We start from the raw sequence: 14,205 nt of genomic DNA, 5'->3' as shown, positions 1-14,205 counted from the left end.
TCCACTCTTTCCTTCAAGCAAGGATCAAACTCATGCATTCAGGTTTAATAGAAAGCATCTTTTACCCAATGCGAAATCTTGCTGGGCAACCTTCAGTTTTTGACTACGCTAAGCTGTCAGAAGGAATACTACTAAGAGAGGAGAGAAGTGATGTATTTGAAATCTATAAATTGTATTTCGTGTTCATTTGTCACCTCTAGGAAAATAAAGTTTCTTCCTCCTTCTGAAGTGGATGATGAATGATTGCTTCGAGCTGGACTGCAGAAGCCTGTGCCGCAGTTATTGACTTCCTATGGGAAACAATTCATCCATAGATGCAGTCAGTGCCATGTCTGCAGACCCCGCAAGGCATGGGTAAACGGGTGCTAATCACCGCAGTCCATCTGAACAGAGAGTAATTACTCCTGTTCAAAGCAATCTCTTCCCCCTGTCTTTACCCTGTTCCTGTCCAAGCAGAGCAGCAGAGTGTGTGTGAGAAGACTGAACACCCCGTGCTGCAGGGGACTCCTCTGTTGTGTTCAGTGGAAGGCATACGCTAAATGATTCATTCACTCACTTGTAGATTCGTCCATTTGACACAAAGTCGTGCAGACCTACTATGGAATAAGCTTTGTTTCAAGCTGAGTGCGTTCCCCTGAGAGCTACTGTTGAGGGTATCAAAAAATAGGATTTATACCTTTTGCAAACTTCTCTTGAAAACCTGCTGTTAATTTCGTTACTCAAAAGGAAGGAGATCCAACATAGCCAAACATCACTCGTTCAAAGACACTTGGGGAGCCAGAGGAGGGTGGAGAGGCATCTTGACCTGGTTACAAACGAGGGAAAAACGGCTTACAGGGTATATAGCTAGCTGCGCAGGCATGAGGATCTGAGTTCAGATCTCTAGCCCTCAGCTTAAAACTGAATCAAGCAATTTCTACCTACAGTCCCAGCATGGGATAGTGATGATGTGGGGAACTCAGGGGCTTACAGGCCAGCCTGGCTGACGCAGATGGTCAACTCCAGGTTCAATGTAAGACACTGCCTCAAAAAACAAAGTAGAGAATAACAGACAAAGTCACTCAACGTTGTTCTCTGTACCCATGCAAGACTGTGCGTGTGTTCGTGTATACTTGCGTTCATGTGTGTGCGAGTGTGCGTGTCCATGTGTGTCTCTCTCTCTCTCTGTGTATGTGTGTGTGTGTGTGTGTGTGTGTGTTCAAATGCTCACATTAATTATAGATAATAGATAGGTAATAGATAAATAGATCTGAATAGACAAATAATAAGCAGGTAATAGATAAATGATAATATACATAAATAAAAATGAGAAGTGTAATCTAGGATTTTGGAAAATTGCTCATTAGTTTGAGTTTAATCATTTTGAAAGTATATTTTCTTGAAAAGGCACCCATTATTTTCACATCAGCAACACTACCTATGTCCAAAGACTGAATTATATTTATTATGTATTTCTCCATGTATGTTAAAATGTTTTAGTATGGATATTGCCAAATCATTTAATAACATGCTAACTTACTTACTTTTTGTAACTGACAATTGGAAGACAAACCTCAGTTCATTTGAGGAAAAATCATGAAAGAATTTAAGATTGAAATAACAAGGTTTCCTTAATCAACCAGCAACTCATTAAGGATGCACCGCATTCCTTCACTACACTAACTACAGCCTAATTAATTTGAAGGTTATGATTAAGGAATTAAAATACATTGCACATGTCTTTGGGTATCTAAAATTCTGTGCTTACTTTTATGTTTGCAATCCCCCCCATATAATTACATAGGTTCTAATTTTAAATACAGTTATGAATACATATCAGACACCATGATATAGCATATAGGTATAGACAAAATAATCAAAGGGACCAGTACATACATCATAAAGTTGTTAGGATAATAGAGTATTGATAAACAAAGATAGATCCATACTGGCCCGACCTGCTTCTTTTGAGGAGTCTTGGGCAGAAACTAGCCTCTGTGGTCCAAATTCACAGGTCCAGGCTAACAGGAAGATCACCCTCCTTCCAACATCTTATGCATGCAGATTACCAAGTACAAGGTTTCAGGTGAACACTAGATAGACAAGATGGGTTTTCATTTCCCTATTTTTAGTTTTGCAGGGGCAAAAGCTAAAGCCCCAATTCCTAGTACTTTTTTTTCTTTTTTTATTAGATGTTTTTTAGTTACATTTCAAATGTTATCCCCTTTCCCAGTTTCCCATCCATAAATTCCCTAACTCATCCTCCTTCCCCCTTCTTCTATGAGAGTGTCCCTCCCCAACCACCCACCCCTTCCCACATTCCTGCCCTGACATTTCCCTACAATGGCAGGAGGGGGGTCCAGCCTTAGTAGGACCAAGGGCTTTCTTAATCATCTTCTTCTCCTCACATTGGTGCCCAGCAAGGCCATCCTCTGCTACATCTGCAGGTAGAGCCATGGTCTATGTATACTCTTTGGGTAGTGGATTAGTTAGTCCCTTCGAGCTCTGGTTGGTTGATGTTGTTCTTACAGGGTTGCAAGCCCCTTCAGCTCCTTCAACCCTTTCTCTAACTCCTCCATTGGGGACCCCATTCTTAGTTCAATGTTTGACTGCGAGCATCCACCTCTCTATTTGTCAGGCTCTGGCAGAGTCTCTCAGGAGACAGCTATATCAGGCTCTTGTCACCATGAACTTCTTGGCATCAGCAATATTGTCTGGGTTTGGTGGCTGTATATGGACTGGAGCCCCAGGTGGGGCAGGCTCTGAATGGCCATCCCTTCAGTCTCTGCTCCCAACTTTGTCTCCATATCTCCTCCTGTGAATATTTTTGTTCCTCCTTTTAAGAAGGATAACAAATATCAATGTCTTAAAAAATTCCTTGCAATATTTTAGCCTCTTTTTAATGTTACAGGGGCATACAACATAATTTCATATAGCCTAATGAATTTAGAGTATGCATGAATATTAAACAAGTTGCAGAAAACAATAAAGTCACTTTGATTTAGGGGTATTTTGTAGTCTTAATTTGAATTCCTTTTATTCCTATGTCAGGTGAAGCAGGTTGTAAGTTGAGAAAAGCGAACATATTTTAGTTAACCAGGACCTAGGAAATCAGAATGTAGGAAAACTTCATCTGGCTTGGCAGTGGATGCCTGTAAAGCTGGGCCTCTTAATAATATCCTGAAGATTACTTTTTGGCAGGAGGCAAGAGGTTGTTACACTTTATTGTTAATTGTGGTTAGGAATACAAGGTGGTATGATCATTTGATGGCATATTTATGTTTTGAAACATGACAACCTTTTTTATGTCCCAATAAATATGAAATCACCTGGAAATATTTCTGTCCATTTAGGAGCCATCGAAATGATCTTGTTTAGAGCATGCACTGTGTTTTAACGATACCATGTGAGTTGGCACTTAGCAAATTCCCTTGATGTCCCCGTGACGGTCATTAAATGGAAGAAGCTGATTGTTAGGTCAACATGACATTGACACACTCATAATTTTTGTCAGTGTTTATGGACAGTAGTCAGTATTTCATGCTATGTGAGAGACAATCTGAGTCCAGTTTTGCATGGTTCCTGGAGTGCAGCTGACAAGCCTAGCATTCTTCTCAACTGCTTTGTCTTCTACAAGAACCAGTTAGAAAAATGACTAAGAACCTAAAGTGTGTGTCTTAAACACTCCTTATGCCATTTGTGATGGCATCACATCCCTTTTAAAGGTGACACAAACTACTAGGAAGTTTCAAAATGATGATTCCATAGTGAAAGGGATTGTGTTTGCCTGGTGCCCTGCTTTTTTATATCAGGACTCTGTGCGTTCTTTCTCTCTTTCTTCCTTCCTCTCTCCCACCCCTTCCCTTTTCTTCTTTCTCTCTTCCACTCTCTCTTGCTCTCTCCCTTCCTGCCTTACTGCTAAAACCAGGCTGCAGTGATCTCTCATCACCTTCCCACCAATTGAGCACATCTTTCACACTGAACCAGGCTCAGAGTACCAAATAATAAGCCAGTAGGGAAGAAGTCAAGGGGTAGCATTAAGGCAGGCTGTCTGCAAATGCTAGGTGCACACTTTGGTGGAGCCAAGGAGACCTACAGAAAGGAGGGAATGAGATACTTCATCACATATTCCTAGAGGCAGAAAATGAGAGAAAACAAGCGGTTCTCAAGGCACCTAATTCATCTTGCTTCGACTGCAGTTATTCAGAATGCTCAGGCCAAGGGTAGGGATCCAAACAAGATTGCAAAACAAGCACCTGAAGCTAAGAGTTTCCTCAGATTTATAGCCCATGGGTGAAATATGGAGAAGTACATTCAGCTCCACTTTCTATGAAGGAACTTGCATGCAGATCCTTGGAAACTGTTCTAAATGTATTTCTCAGTCCACACTACTGCTTTAAAACACCCCTTTCTTCCTTCCTTTCTTCTTCCCTTCGTCTTTGCTTCCCTTCTTCCTCCTTCCCTTTCTCCTCTCTCCCTTCTTTTAACTCATTCATTCATTCATTCATTCTGCATATATTTGTTGAATGTATAATACAAGCTGAGCTTAGTCTAGCTTCTAGTAATACATCTGTGAGCAAACGTTATACCCTGACTCTTGTAAATGTTTTGTTGTAATAAAAGGGACATAGAAAGAATGAAAAATAAGGAAATACATAATAGAGTGGTCTAGAAAGTGAAAAAATGGCAGCGGAGTTAAATGATCTATGCCTTAAGACCCAAGAAAAATGTCATGGGCCCAAAACTCATAGAAACAAGCTAAAGGCAGAGCGACAGTGATACAGGAGTGTGGGACAGGAAGGAAAAGAATTGGGGCCCATGCTCATAAATCCTCCTTTCCTACACATAAACAGCCACACTAGTACTTTTATTTTCCCAAGATGGGATGTGACCAAGTTACATCATGAGGAAGGGCTAGGGTTAAGGGAATAATGGGAAATGATTCAGATAAACAGAATAACTTTCTGACTGGGGAGATGGGGCAGCAGGGTAAAGACGCTCACTGCTGAGCTTGGCAACCTGTGTTCAATGCTCAGACCCATGTGGTAGAATCCAAAACCAAACCCTGCAAGTTGTCCTTTGATCTTATTAGCATATGCATGGCTGCACATAAGCAAATAAGATACATAAACAAATGCAATTTTCATTTAAATAACAATAACTTTGTAAAAAAGTACCATCTCTCCTAAGCATCCTGTAAAGGGGAGGAGAGTTCCGTCTTCTGATTTTTATTACCGTTCCCTGATGAGTTCTTCCTTGTTCTTCAAATGACATAAATGGATTTGTGTTGTCGGAGTAGGAGAGTCAGCCCTTCAGAATGCAGACGCTTCTCTGGCTGACTTTTATGCTTCTTCTGTCAATATGAAAGTTGGGCGACGTGCATCGTGATTCGTAAGCCTCATTTTCTGTTGCTTTCCTGCAGATTATGCTACTCACGGACCCGGAGATTGAGAGCAGTTTGTTGATCAGCTCAGATGAAGGGGCAACCTATCAAAAGTACCGGCTCAACTTTTACATCCAGAGTTTGCTTTTCCATCCGAAGCAAGAAGACTGGATCCTGGCCTACAGTCAAGACCAAAAGGTGAGCACACTTACCAGGCTTTACACAGTGCTGCACGTCTGCCAGGGCAGAGGTCATTGGTTACTTATCTGGGATTTTCATCCCAATGAATATTTTTTAAATGTAGTAGCCTGAGTGCCAATGAGAACATTGTAGGTTGCCTGTCCTAACTATGTAAAAATGTGAGAAAACATACAAAAGAAAGTTCAGATGTTAAGTAAGATAGTAGAGAGAGACAGCATGTGGCTTGGATATCATGTTGGTCAACTTCCTATCAAATAGTGCACTAACGCACTGATGATATGACAATATTTGTTTTAGTTCATAGCATTGAAAGTTCTAGTTCATGCCTGTATGGCCTTTTCTTTGCCTCTAGAGAGTTAGCACATCATAGTGGGTCATAGGCAAAAACTCTGCTGCTTACTATCAGCTAGGGCACAAATGTAAAGATCAGGCTGGCCTAGAATGCCACAGATCTTTCAGGAACTAAGTAACATAAAGGCATCTTGGTGAACCCCACATCCTGTAGTCCCTTAGGGCACCTTGGTGAATTTCACATCCTAAAGTCCCATAGCACCCAGAGAGACAACTTCTAGCTCTTGTAACTTAATCAATTTTCAGCATCTGTAACAGATGCTGAAAGATTTAGAAGGCATTGACTTTCACAGAAACCTAGGCTGTTTTATGAGTATAGAGAGAAAGTCATTTTTCTTGGTTCAAGACCTATTGCTTTTCCCAGACACTCAAGGAGAAGCTACTTTACTAAAGTTTAAAATATTAGAGGGTGACTTTTTAAAAAAAATTTGAGAAATGTCAGGTGTCAGTATCATCTTAAGACTTTTTCTTACAGGTTTTCTTCACTTAGTGGCAAAATAGAAGAAGTAGCCCATTGCCTCTAAAGTATCAGACGAAGTTGTCCTACATATATGGGTTCATCTCTGTGTATATGTCCCATAAATGTTCAACTAAAGGTCATGTATTCTCTAATAGTACTTACATTCTCCAGGTATTATATAAGTACATTGTCTTTTCCTTTATGGAACTAATATAGAAACATAAGAGTATGAGTAAACTTAAAATGGAAAAAAAAGGTACTACATGTAGACAAACATGACAGAAACTGAAACTGTAAACATTCAAAGGAGAGTAGGTGAGATACTGGCAGGTCCTTTATGAATGCCATCATTCGACAAAGATGTTCTCATAATCTTCCTAAGAGGAACCATGGCTTAGATATTACATGTATTTAAAGAAATGTCAGATGCCCATGTTTGGAGGAAATACTAAATCTTCTAGCTAGATTCCCAACTTGATACAAGCTTCTGTCACCTAGGAAGAAAGAAAATCAGTTGAAGTATTATCTGGATTGGCCTGTGTCTGTGTCTGTGTCTGTGTCTGTGTCTGTGTCTGTGTCTGTGTCTGTGTCTGTGTCTGTGTCTGTGTAAGAGATTGTCATCATTGTTGACTCATGTGGAAGGAGTCCACCCCACTGTGGACAGTGGCATCCCTGGGCACTGTGGGTCTCCTCTCCATAAGAAAGTTAACTGAACAGAGCCAGGGAGTGAGCCAAACGGTAAGCTTGCAGGCAGTGTTGCTTTATGGTTCCTGTCATTACTTTCTTTAGTGATGGATTGTGCCCCCGAAATGTAAGCCAAATAAATCCATTCTTCTTCAAGTCATTCTTGTTTTGTCAGAAACACTAAAGCACAGGGGGGTGTGGAGGGTGGGAGTGGAGGGCTTTGTCTAGGCTGGTCTCAATGTGTGGGGTTCTTCCCAAAGGCAAATGAAGTCGATAAGCAATTTTCCAAGGTCTCTGGTGACCTTAGCATTTTGAAGCAAGCAAATTAACATCATAGGATTGGAGCTCTATTCATGCTGCTTCTACTGCCTAGTAAAATGCACATTCGCCTAAAAATAGGAAAGGTTTGCCATTAGTAGTGCTTTTTTCTCCTCTTGAGCAGCCAGACTACCCTTTAACAGAATGTACAATTTTGCTCTTGGGGTCGAGCTTCAGTTGTGTTTGGTGCAATTAACAGGTGAAGACTTAGCTACCCAGTCCATGGGTTATCTGTCATTTGATCCAATGTTTTTGTATTTTATTCAATTGCAGTTTAATTTGCCCCCTAATGCCATAGGCATAGTGAAAGGCAGATTCATGTGGCTAAGTACAAACAATTATACCCTGGAATTTAACTCTCGAAGTCCCAGTACTTCCAGTGTTCTGTGTTCACTTGGCAAAGTAAATATCCCTGGAGGAGTGAGGACACCCAGGCCGAGGTTCCAACTTAGCCACTTATAGTGAGCAAAATTTGACGTTGTTTTTAAATAAAAATTTCACCTTAAATGTGTTTTCTGTGGCTAGTTATTTTTTTCAAGGTTCACTTTCCATGTCTTTGAAACCAATATTACGCTGTGGAATGCTTTAAGTGAGACTTAACGGGCCATCCTAGTAGGAATATGAACAACATTGATGCTGAGGGTGATTTGAACTTGGGAAATGGTTGTTATGATGTTTTAGTGAAGAACGTTGCTGCTGTGTGCCCTTGTCTGAAGAGTATGCCTAAAGCTAAGACGAAGAGATTTCAATTAATTGCATTGACAAAGGAAGACTTAGGAAAGCCCAGCATAGATTTTGTCCTCTGTTTTGCTCTCATGAAAAATATTTTGATACAGCATAGCAGGCATAGAGAGGAAAAATACAAAATGTATAGATCAAGTAATAAAAGGGCACCAGGAAGTGCAATGGAGCTAAATCCTGTGTTCAGGAGATAAACAGATTAAGAGAGTGATGACCTTGGAGCAAGATCCCACCCAGCTAAGCTTATTTTTCATGTATTTTATCATTGAATTGGGATAATTCTATCATGTAAGGCATTATCATTGCTTATTGTTTTCATTTGGAATTTTAATCTGGAATAAATTAAAATCTGGAAATGGAGGACACTGAATTTTGATGCGGATCTCGACTAATGGTAGACATGAAAGGCTTAGGTCCTAGCAGTACTACACACTTTTAATCCCAGGAGACAGAGGCAAACAGATCTCTGAGTACAAGGACAGCCTGGTACAGAGCAAGTTCCAAGTACAAAAAATCTTAGGTCTAAGTGTGGTATTACATGCCTTTAATCCCAGCCTTCAGGAGACAGAGCCATGAAGGTCTCTGACTTAAAGGTCTGCTTATAGAGCTTCAGAACAGCCAAGCCTAGGCAGTAAAGATATTGTTAAATAGAAAGTTGGTGACAATGTAATAGAAGAAAGGGCCTTGTTCCAGCCCCAGCAAGCAGCAGAACTTGGCAACTTTGGCCATGCACCTCTAGCTTTAGAGACCAGAATAGAAGCGGCTACTGGGACAATTGATGCTGGTTAGCTGGAGCTAAGAAATCAGCAGCGATTAAAAAGAGACCAGCATCACTGAGCTAAAATCTTCTAGGAGAGGTTTTCTGAGAGCACAGAGAAGCTGTGTTCCAGAGATAACCCTGGTTGTAGCTGTGTTGCAGCCAGACTTGATAATGTGTAAGAATCATCCAGGTGGTACTGGTTTTGAAGGCGTGAAGGGATCATGGAGCACACCTGAGACTTGGTACTGAGAGGCCAAGGAAGGCCACTGCTGAAGGTGCGGCCTCAGTTGCAGTTAGGTAATTGGATGAATTTCAGAAGAGACTTTTCACACTTGAAGTTGCTATAGACTATGATACTCTTGAAGTTGGACTAATTGTTCTTTGCATTATGCTATGGGTAGGTATGGATTCCCATAAACTCATGTTTGCACAAGCTTATGGGGCCCAGGGAATGGAATGTGGGGGTTTGACTATGTTTTACACAGAGCTAGTACTATTAGGAGCTGTGTCCTTGTTGAAGTAGGTATGGCCTGTTTAGAGTAAGTCTGTCACTGTGGGAGCGGGCTTAGAGACTGTCCTCCTAGCTGCCTGCTGAAGACAGTCTAATCCTATTTGCCTTTGGAACAAGATGTAGAACTCTCAACTTCCCCATTGCCATGCTTCCTGCCTGGATGATAGCAGACTGATTGGTCTGAACCTGTAATCCAGCCCCAGTTAAATGTTGGTTTTCATAAGGGTTGCCTTGGTCATGGTGTCTCTTCACGGCAATGGAAATCCTAAGAGTCAGGGACCTCACAGATCAACAAAGTGACTGCATACCTTGCGTAAACTTAATAACCAACGTTTAGATGATAAAGGCTTAGTGACCTTTAGACTCATAGTCCCTGAAGGTTATAAGGAATCCCTCCAGTAAAACAAAAATATGACACATTTCTTGGAAAGGAGCACACACATTTTCTTAAACAAAAGAAGAAGAATCTCATAAGTAATTATATAAAGGTAGAAAAGTAATGTTTAGAACATGGAAAATTTTTGTCAAAATTAGAAGACTCGTAAAGCTCGCTATTATACAGACAGATTTGTAGACCCTGATCTTAGTCAGTTTTGGGGGTTTGGCCTAATAGGCACACATAGTTTTTGTTACCCTCACTTAGAACCTTTGAAAAGCTGTCAAGATTGTTATATTCTGAGTCATGGATTATAGGGTTAACCATAGAAATGTACAAATACATAGTGATGTGAGAGTCTGAACCCAAGGTTATTTTGTGAGCATAGACTTGATGAATTCTGTGCTGTCCGTTAGAAAAATCTTTGTTCTATATGATTGGAGGAATTAAAAATTTGATAACCAAACGTTATCATAGGAACATTGATTTGATTTCATTTCTAGATGTTGTAGGAACAGAAAGAGGTCTTGGTATGAAATTTGGTGAGGTTCTCCCTTTTGATAATAATATTTTGAAGTGAACATGTCAACAGAATTAGTCTTTCTACTTTTATCTCTGGTTTCTCTAAAGAGAAACAAGGATAAATCATTTATAGAGTTGAACTGGACAATCTGCTCATGTGTGTAGAGAACTGAAAAGACCTCAATGTCTTAAAACTTACGTCAAGGTGTGAAAAGTCATATCTGCAGGGAAAGGGGTCTTCTGCCATCAGAGGAGCCAATGGTATTCTCTGGAGTTAAGTGGACAGGGTCTGGGGACCAGCAGGTGGGGTCATTGATCCCGGCATCAGCCCTTCTCTGGCAGTCATTTACAGACAGTGAGATTTTGAGAATTGATAAGATACAGTTCCAGACACCAAGGAGAGCTCAGTGTTGGCGTTGGCTAGCCAGCATCTGCGATTTTTTTAGGAAAGAGGAACATTTGTTCCTGTGTATAAGTATTGTTCATCAGTTTTTCTCTGTGACAGCTGCTAGTGCTGCTGTTTGCCAAGCTCTCGGCTAAGATCTTAGCCCCAGAGCAAGCTTCCCATCTGCTGGATACAGTTTCATGTCAAACTCAGGCAAACATAAAGGAACTGACTCTTGGAAAACACCGAGGTGAGGTGCTGGCACCTACACAACTTGTCTTTGAGCAGCATGCTTTTCTCTCCTCTTCCCTTTCTCCCTGTATTCTTTGTACTTTGGGGCAAACTTTACTCCCTCTAAACATACAGAACTTTTGTTTTTCTCATTTCTCCAACATTGATGTTTTTCTCTACTTGAAGGAATAGGACATTTAAGGCTCCGAGAAAAGAATTTGGATTATTGGCCTAGAGAGAACCCATCAGGTCAGAGATACCCCTGTTTCATATTATGCACACACACCTTGTGGAGTCTTTTGAAAATGGCCATTTGGAAGGCTGTCAAAGACTTTTGTTGACTACATTTTTCTTTATGGACCACAGTAAACTTTTACTGGCCACTAGTTCAGTAGAAATTTTAAACATAAACCAGTAACTGATATTTAATGCTAAAGAAACTTTTATTCCCAAGTGTCCTCCTTAGATATAAGAACAATATAGTGGTTTTGTAGCTTAGGATTAGTTTTTTCCTTAGAGGATAAAATCTCCTGATGATATTTACTATCTCCACAGTTGTATAGTAATGTCAAAAATAAGCTAATTGAAGGAAAAATAATGAATATGAATGGTAATATGTAAGTTTTGCCTATACAAGTATGAGGGACCAAAAGTCTCATGATCTGCCTTTTTTAAGCTGTAACACCAAGAAAGCCAGTGATATGATTTGGTCTCAGTCTGATTTGTTGAGGATTGGGTGACTGCCTTAGTGGGGTATCCTTGGTTTCAGCTCTGTTCCAGGTATTGATGCCTTGGTACTCAATACCAATAGGTTAATCTGTAATCACCAAGCTAACAGGTAATCTAAAATAGAAGAGACATGAATGAAAGGAAAGAGGTCAGAGGAATTTGGCTTTGGTTAGTCTGTGGGACCAAGTGAGAAACCAATGGTGTTTTGTTAATCTTGTCCTGCATTTTAAAAATATAGGGGTGTGTGTGTGTGTGTGTGTGTGTGTGTGTGTGTGTGTGTGTGTGTGTGTAGAGGGGGGTGTTCAAGATCAGAAGACAAATGGGTGCGGAGTTCTTCTCTTACCACTTGAGTCTCAACATTCAACTTGGGTGATCAGGTTTGTGACAAGCACTTACCGTTAGGTGATGACTCATGCGGCCTTTTACTTTATATTCCTTATTTAGAATTAATACTTTGTATAGCATAAGCTGTCAAGTACCTGTTTCAGACAACCACAGTCTGCATCCCATAGCCCATAGCAGTTGGCAGGCACAAAAGACTACCACATTTTCTGTAGGGGCTCAGGAATGCTGTTTCTTCTTTACTGTTTATTTCTGCAGCTTAATCAGGAGGCACATTTTGTTGCTGTTTTTTTCATTTTGAAAACAGGGAAACCAGGAGATGGGGCATGCAGTCCCTTACTTGATTCCTTGCTTTCCCTGACTTCCTTTCCTTAATACAGGAAACCACCCAAGGAAGCCTTGGCAGCAAGCTCAGGCTGCCAGATTACATCTTTATTTTAATTTGGCAATAAACTAGTGTACAAACTGTGCTATAAAACATTGCCTCCAACGGCATCTCTCAGACTGTCTTAAACACCTCACTAAACATGATGTGTTGGGAAACATTCGAAAGGAGAGAAAACAAAGAACAGATGTGACTTTAAGAAAAAAAGAGAGAGAAGGAGAGAGGAAGAGAGAGGCAGTAGCAGAGTAGACAAATACCTCAGCCATGTAGAGCACACCAAGTACTGGGCTCCTTTCTTTGTGAGGACTAGTGTTGGAAGAGTTGCTAAGGGGACAATAACCCACCATAATGTCCCATTACAGCATGATGCTGCCAGGACATGGGCTACTGAATAGCCTTTTGTGGGAATCTCCTGATCTCTCTAGCTGTCTGGCTTAGCCTCCTTCCAAAGGTTGCTGCAGAAAAGGGCTTCTTGCCACTGGCCTTTACTCCAAACAGCTTCTTGGCTCTCCCTTCTCTATGCATGGCCAGAAACACCTAGGTCGAGGGCTCCATTCCTACTCAGATGGTCAAGTAGAGAACCAAAGAGAGCACGCTGGTACTGGGCAGTGTGCACCTGGAGAGCAGGTATTATTCTGCTGAAGTCCAGGCTGTGTCCAGCTTCAGCCTCTGCCTGCCTTCACAGGATGACAGGGCCAATGTCCAGACCTCTTGGCTTGTTTGAAGTAATCAGACTACATTTGTCAAATTAAATATATGTTTCAAAAGGTACAAGTGTTTACAACTAAACACGGCAATTTTTAAAATGTGTGTTATGCTGGATAAAAAAAAAATCTCATCAACTTCCCTGAATTGGTTCCCAAGCCACGTTCTACTTCTTAATTTTTCTCATTTTCTTTTTTTTTCTGTAAAATTTATTTTAGAGAATGCTCATTTATCTGTTCTATGATTTTAAACATTACATTTGAAGAGGGGGCTCGCTTGGGAAGAGGGGGAGGACAGTGGGAGGGTGGAGACAAGAGACTAATACAGAAATGAGTAAGAACAAAGCCATGTCTTACTCATATGAGAGTGTCAGGATAAAACAGATTGTTTTGTAAATGCATATGTGTACTTACACGAACAAAAACATTTGCATCCAAATAACTGATGAGTTCTGTACCCTTAGAGCTCTTTTGTGACACATACTTTGTTTTGTTCTAGAACATTTATAAATTTAAACTCAGTCACTTGTTACTTTATGATTTTTAAGCATAGAATATAGAAAAACTAGTGTGCAAACTGTGCTATAAAACATGGCCTCCGTTAGCATCTCTCAGTCTGTCTCTTTTTTTCCACCAATGAGTTTTTAATGTTGATGACATGAAGACATTTTCAACAACATATATTTCCCCTAATAACTCCCCCCAAAGCAATGTAGATATTTGCAAACCTATTAATTATAATAGAGCCCTGCTACTCAGAGCTTATCTGGCCTAAATTAGGCCCCACTTCCCTGTCTGTCCTCTGAGTCAGGGTTTCCCACTTAAAATGAGTGTGACACTGATGAGATCCCATGCAGTCAGGAACGGGTTTCTGTTCTACACTTCTGTCTTCCTTTCTACAGAAACACAGTCATGTGGGCAACCCCCACACTCCGTTAGACCATGGAGGAAGGGACAGAAATTGCTTTAAATCATTTGTGACTCTCTAGCATCAGATGGCTCATAAATAAAACAAAGAGAATATTGTTCTACTTTTAAGGTGTGTGAAGACAGTTTTTCTGTCTCCTGGATAAATTCTAAATAAGCTGCTCTGGAAATGATTGTTACAAATAAATATTAGGAATGAAAGTAAAAGCATAAAGC

General features: G+C 40.5%; 1 protein-coding gene across 9 annotated transcripts in view; it reads left to right on the top strand.

The window, feature by feature from the left end:
* The window catches only part of Sorcs1 (sortilin-related VPS10 domain containing receptor 1), a 513,248-nt gene that overhangs the window by 309,682 nt on the left and 189,361 nt on the right, over positions 1-14,205 (top strand). For all 9 annotated transcript variants that reach the window (NM_001438077.1, XM_087565405.1, XM_087565378.1 and 6 more), the window contains 1 exon segment: positions 5,402-5,560. In NM_001438077.1, the coding sequence (NP_001425006.1) occupies positions 5,402-5,560 (159 nt within the window).

The sequence above is a fragment of the Rattus norvegicus genome, chromosome 1, assembly GCF_021556685.1.
Source record: "Rattus norvegicus strain SHRSP/BbbUtx chromosome 1, alternate assembly SHRSP_T2T, whole genome shotgun sequence".
NCBI classification, from domain to species: domain Eukaryota; kingdom Metazoa; phylum Chordata; class Mammalia; order Rodentia; family Muridae; genus Rattus; species Rattus norvegicus.
Note: the sequence above shows the minus strand (reverse complement) of the source record. Positions and strands in the feature narration are given on the sequence as shown.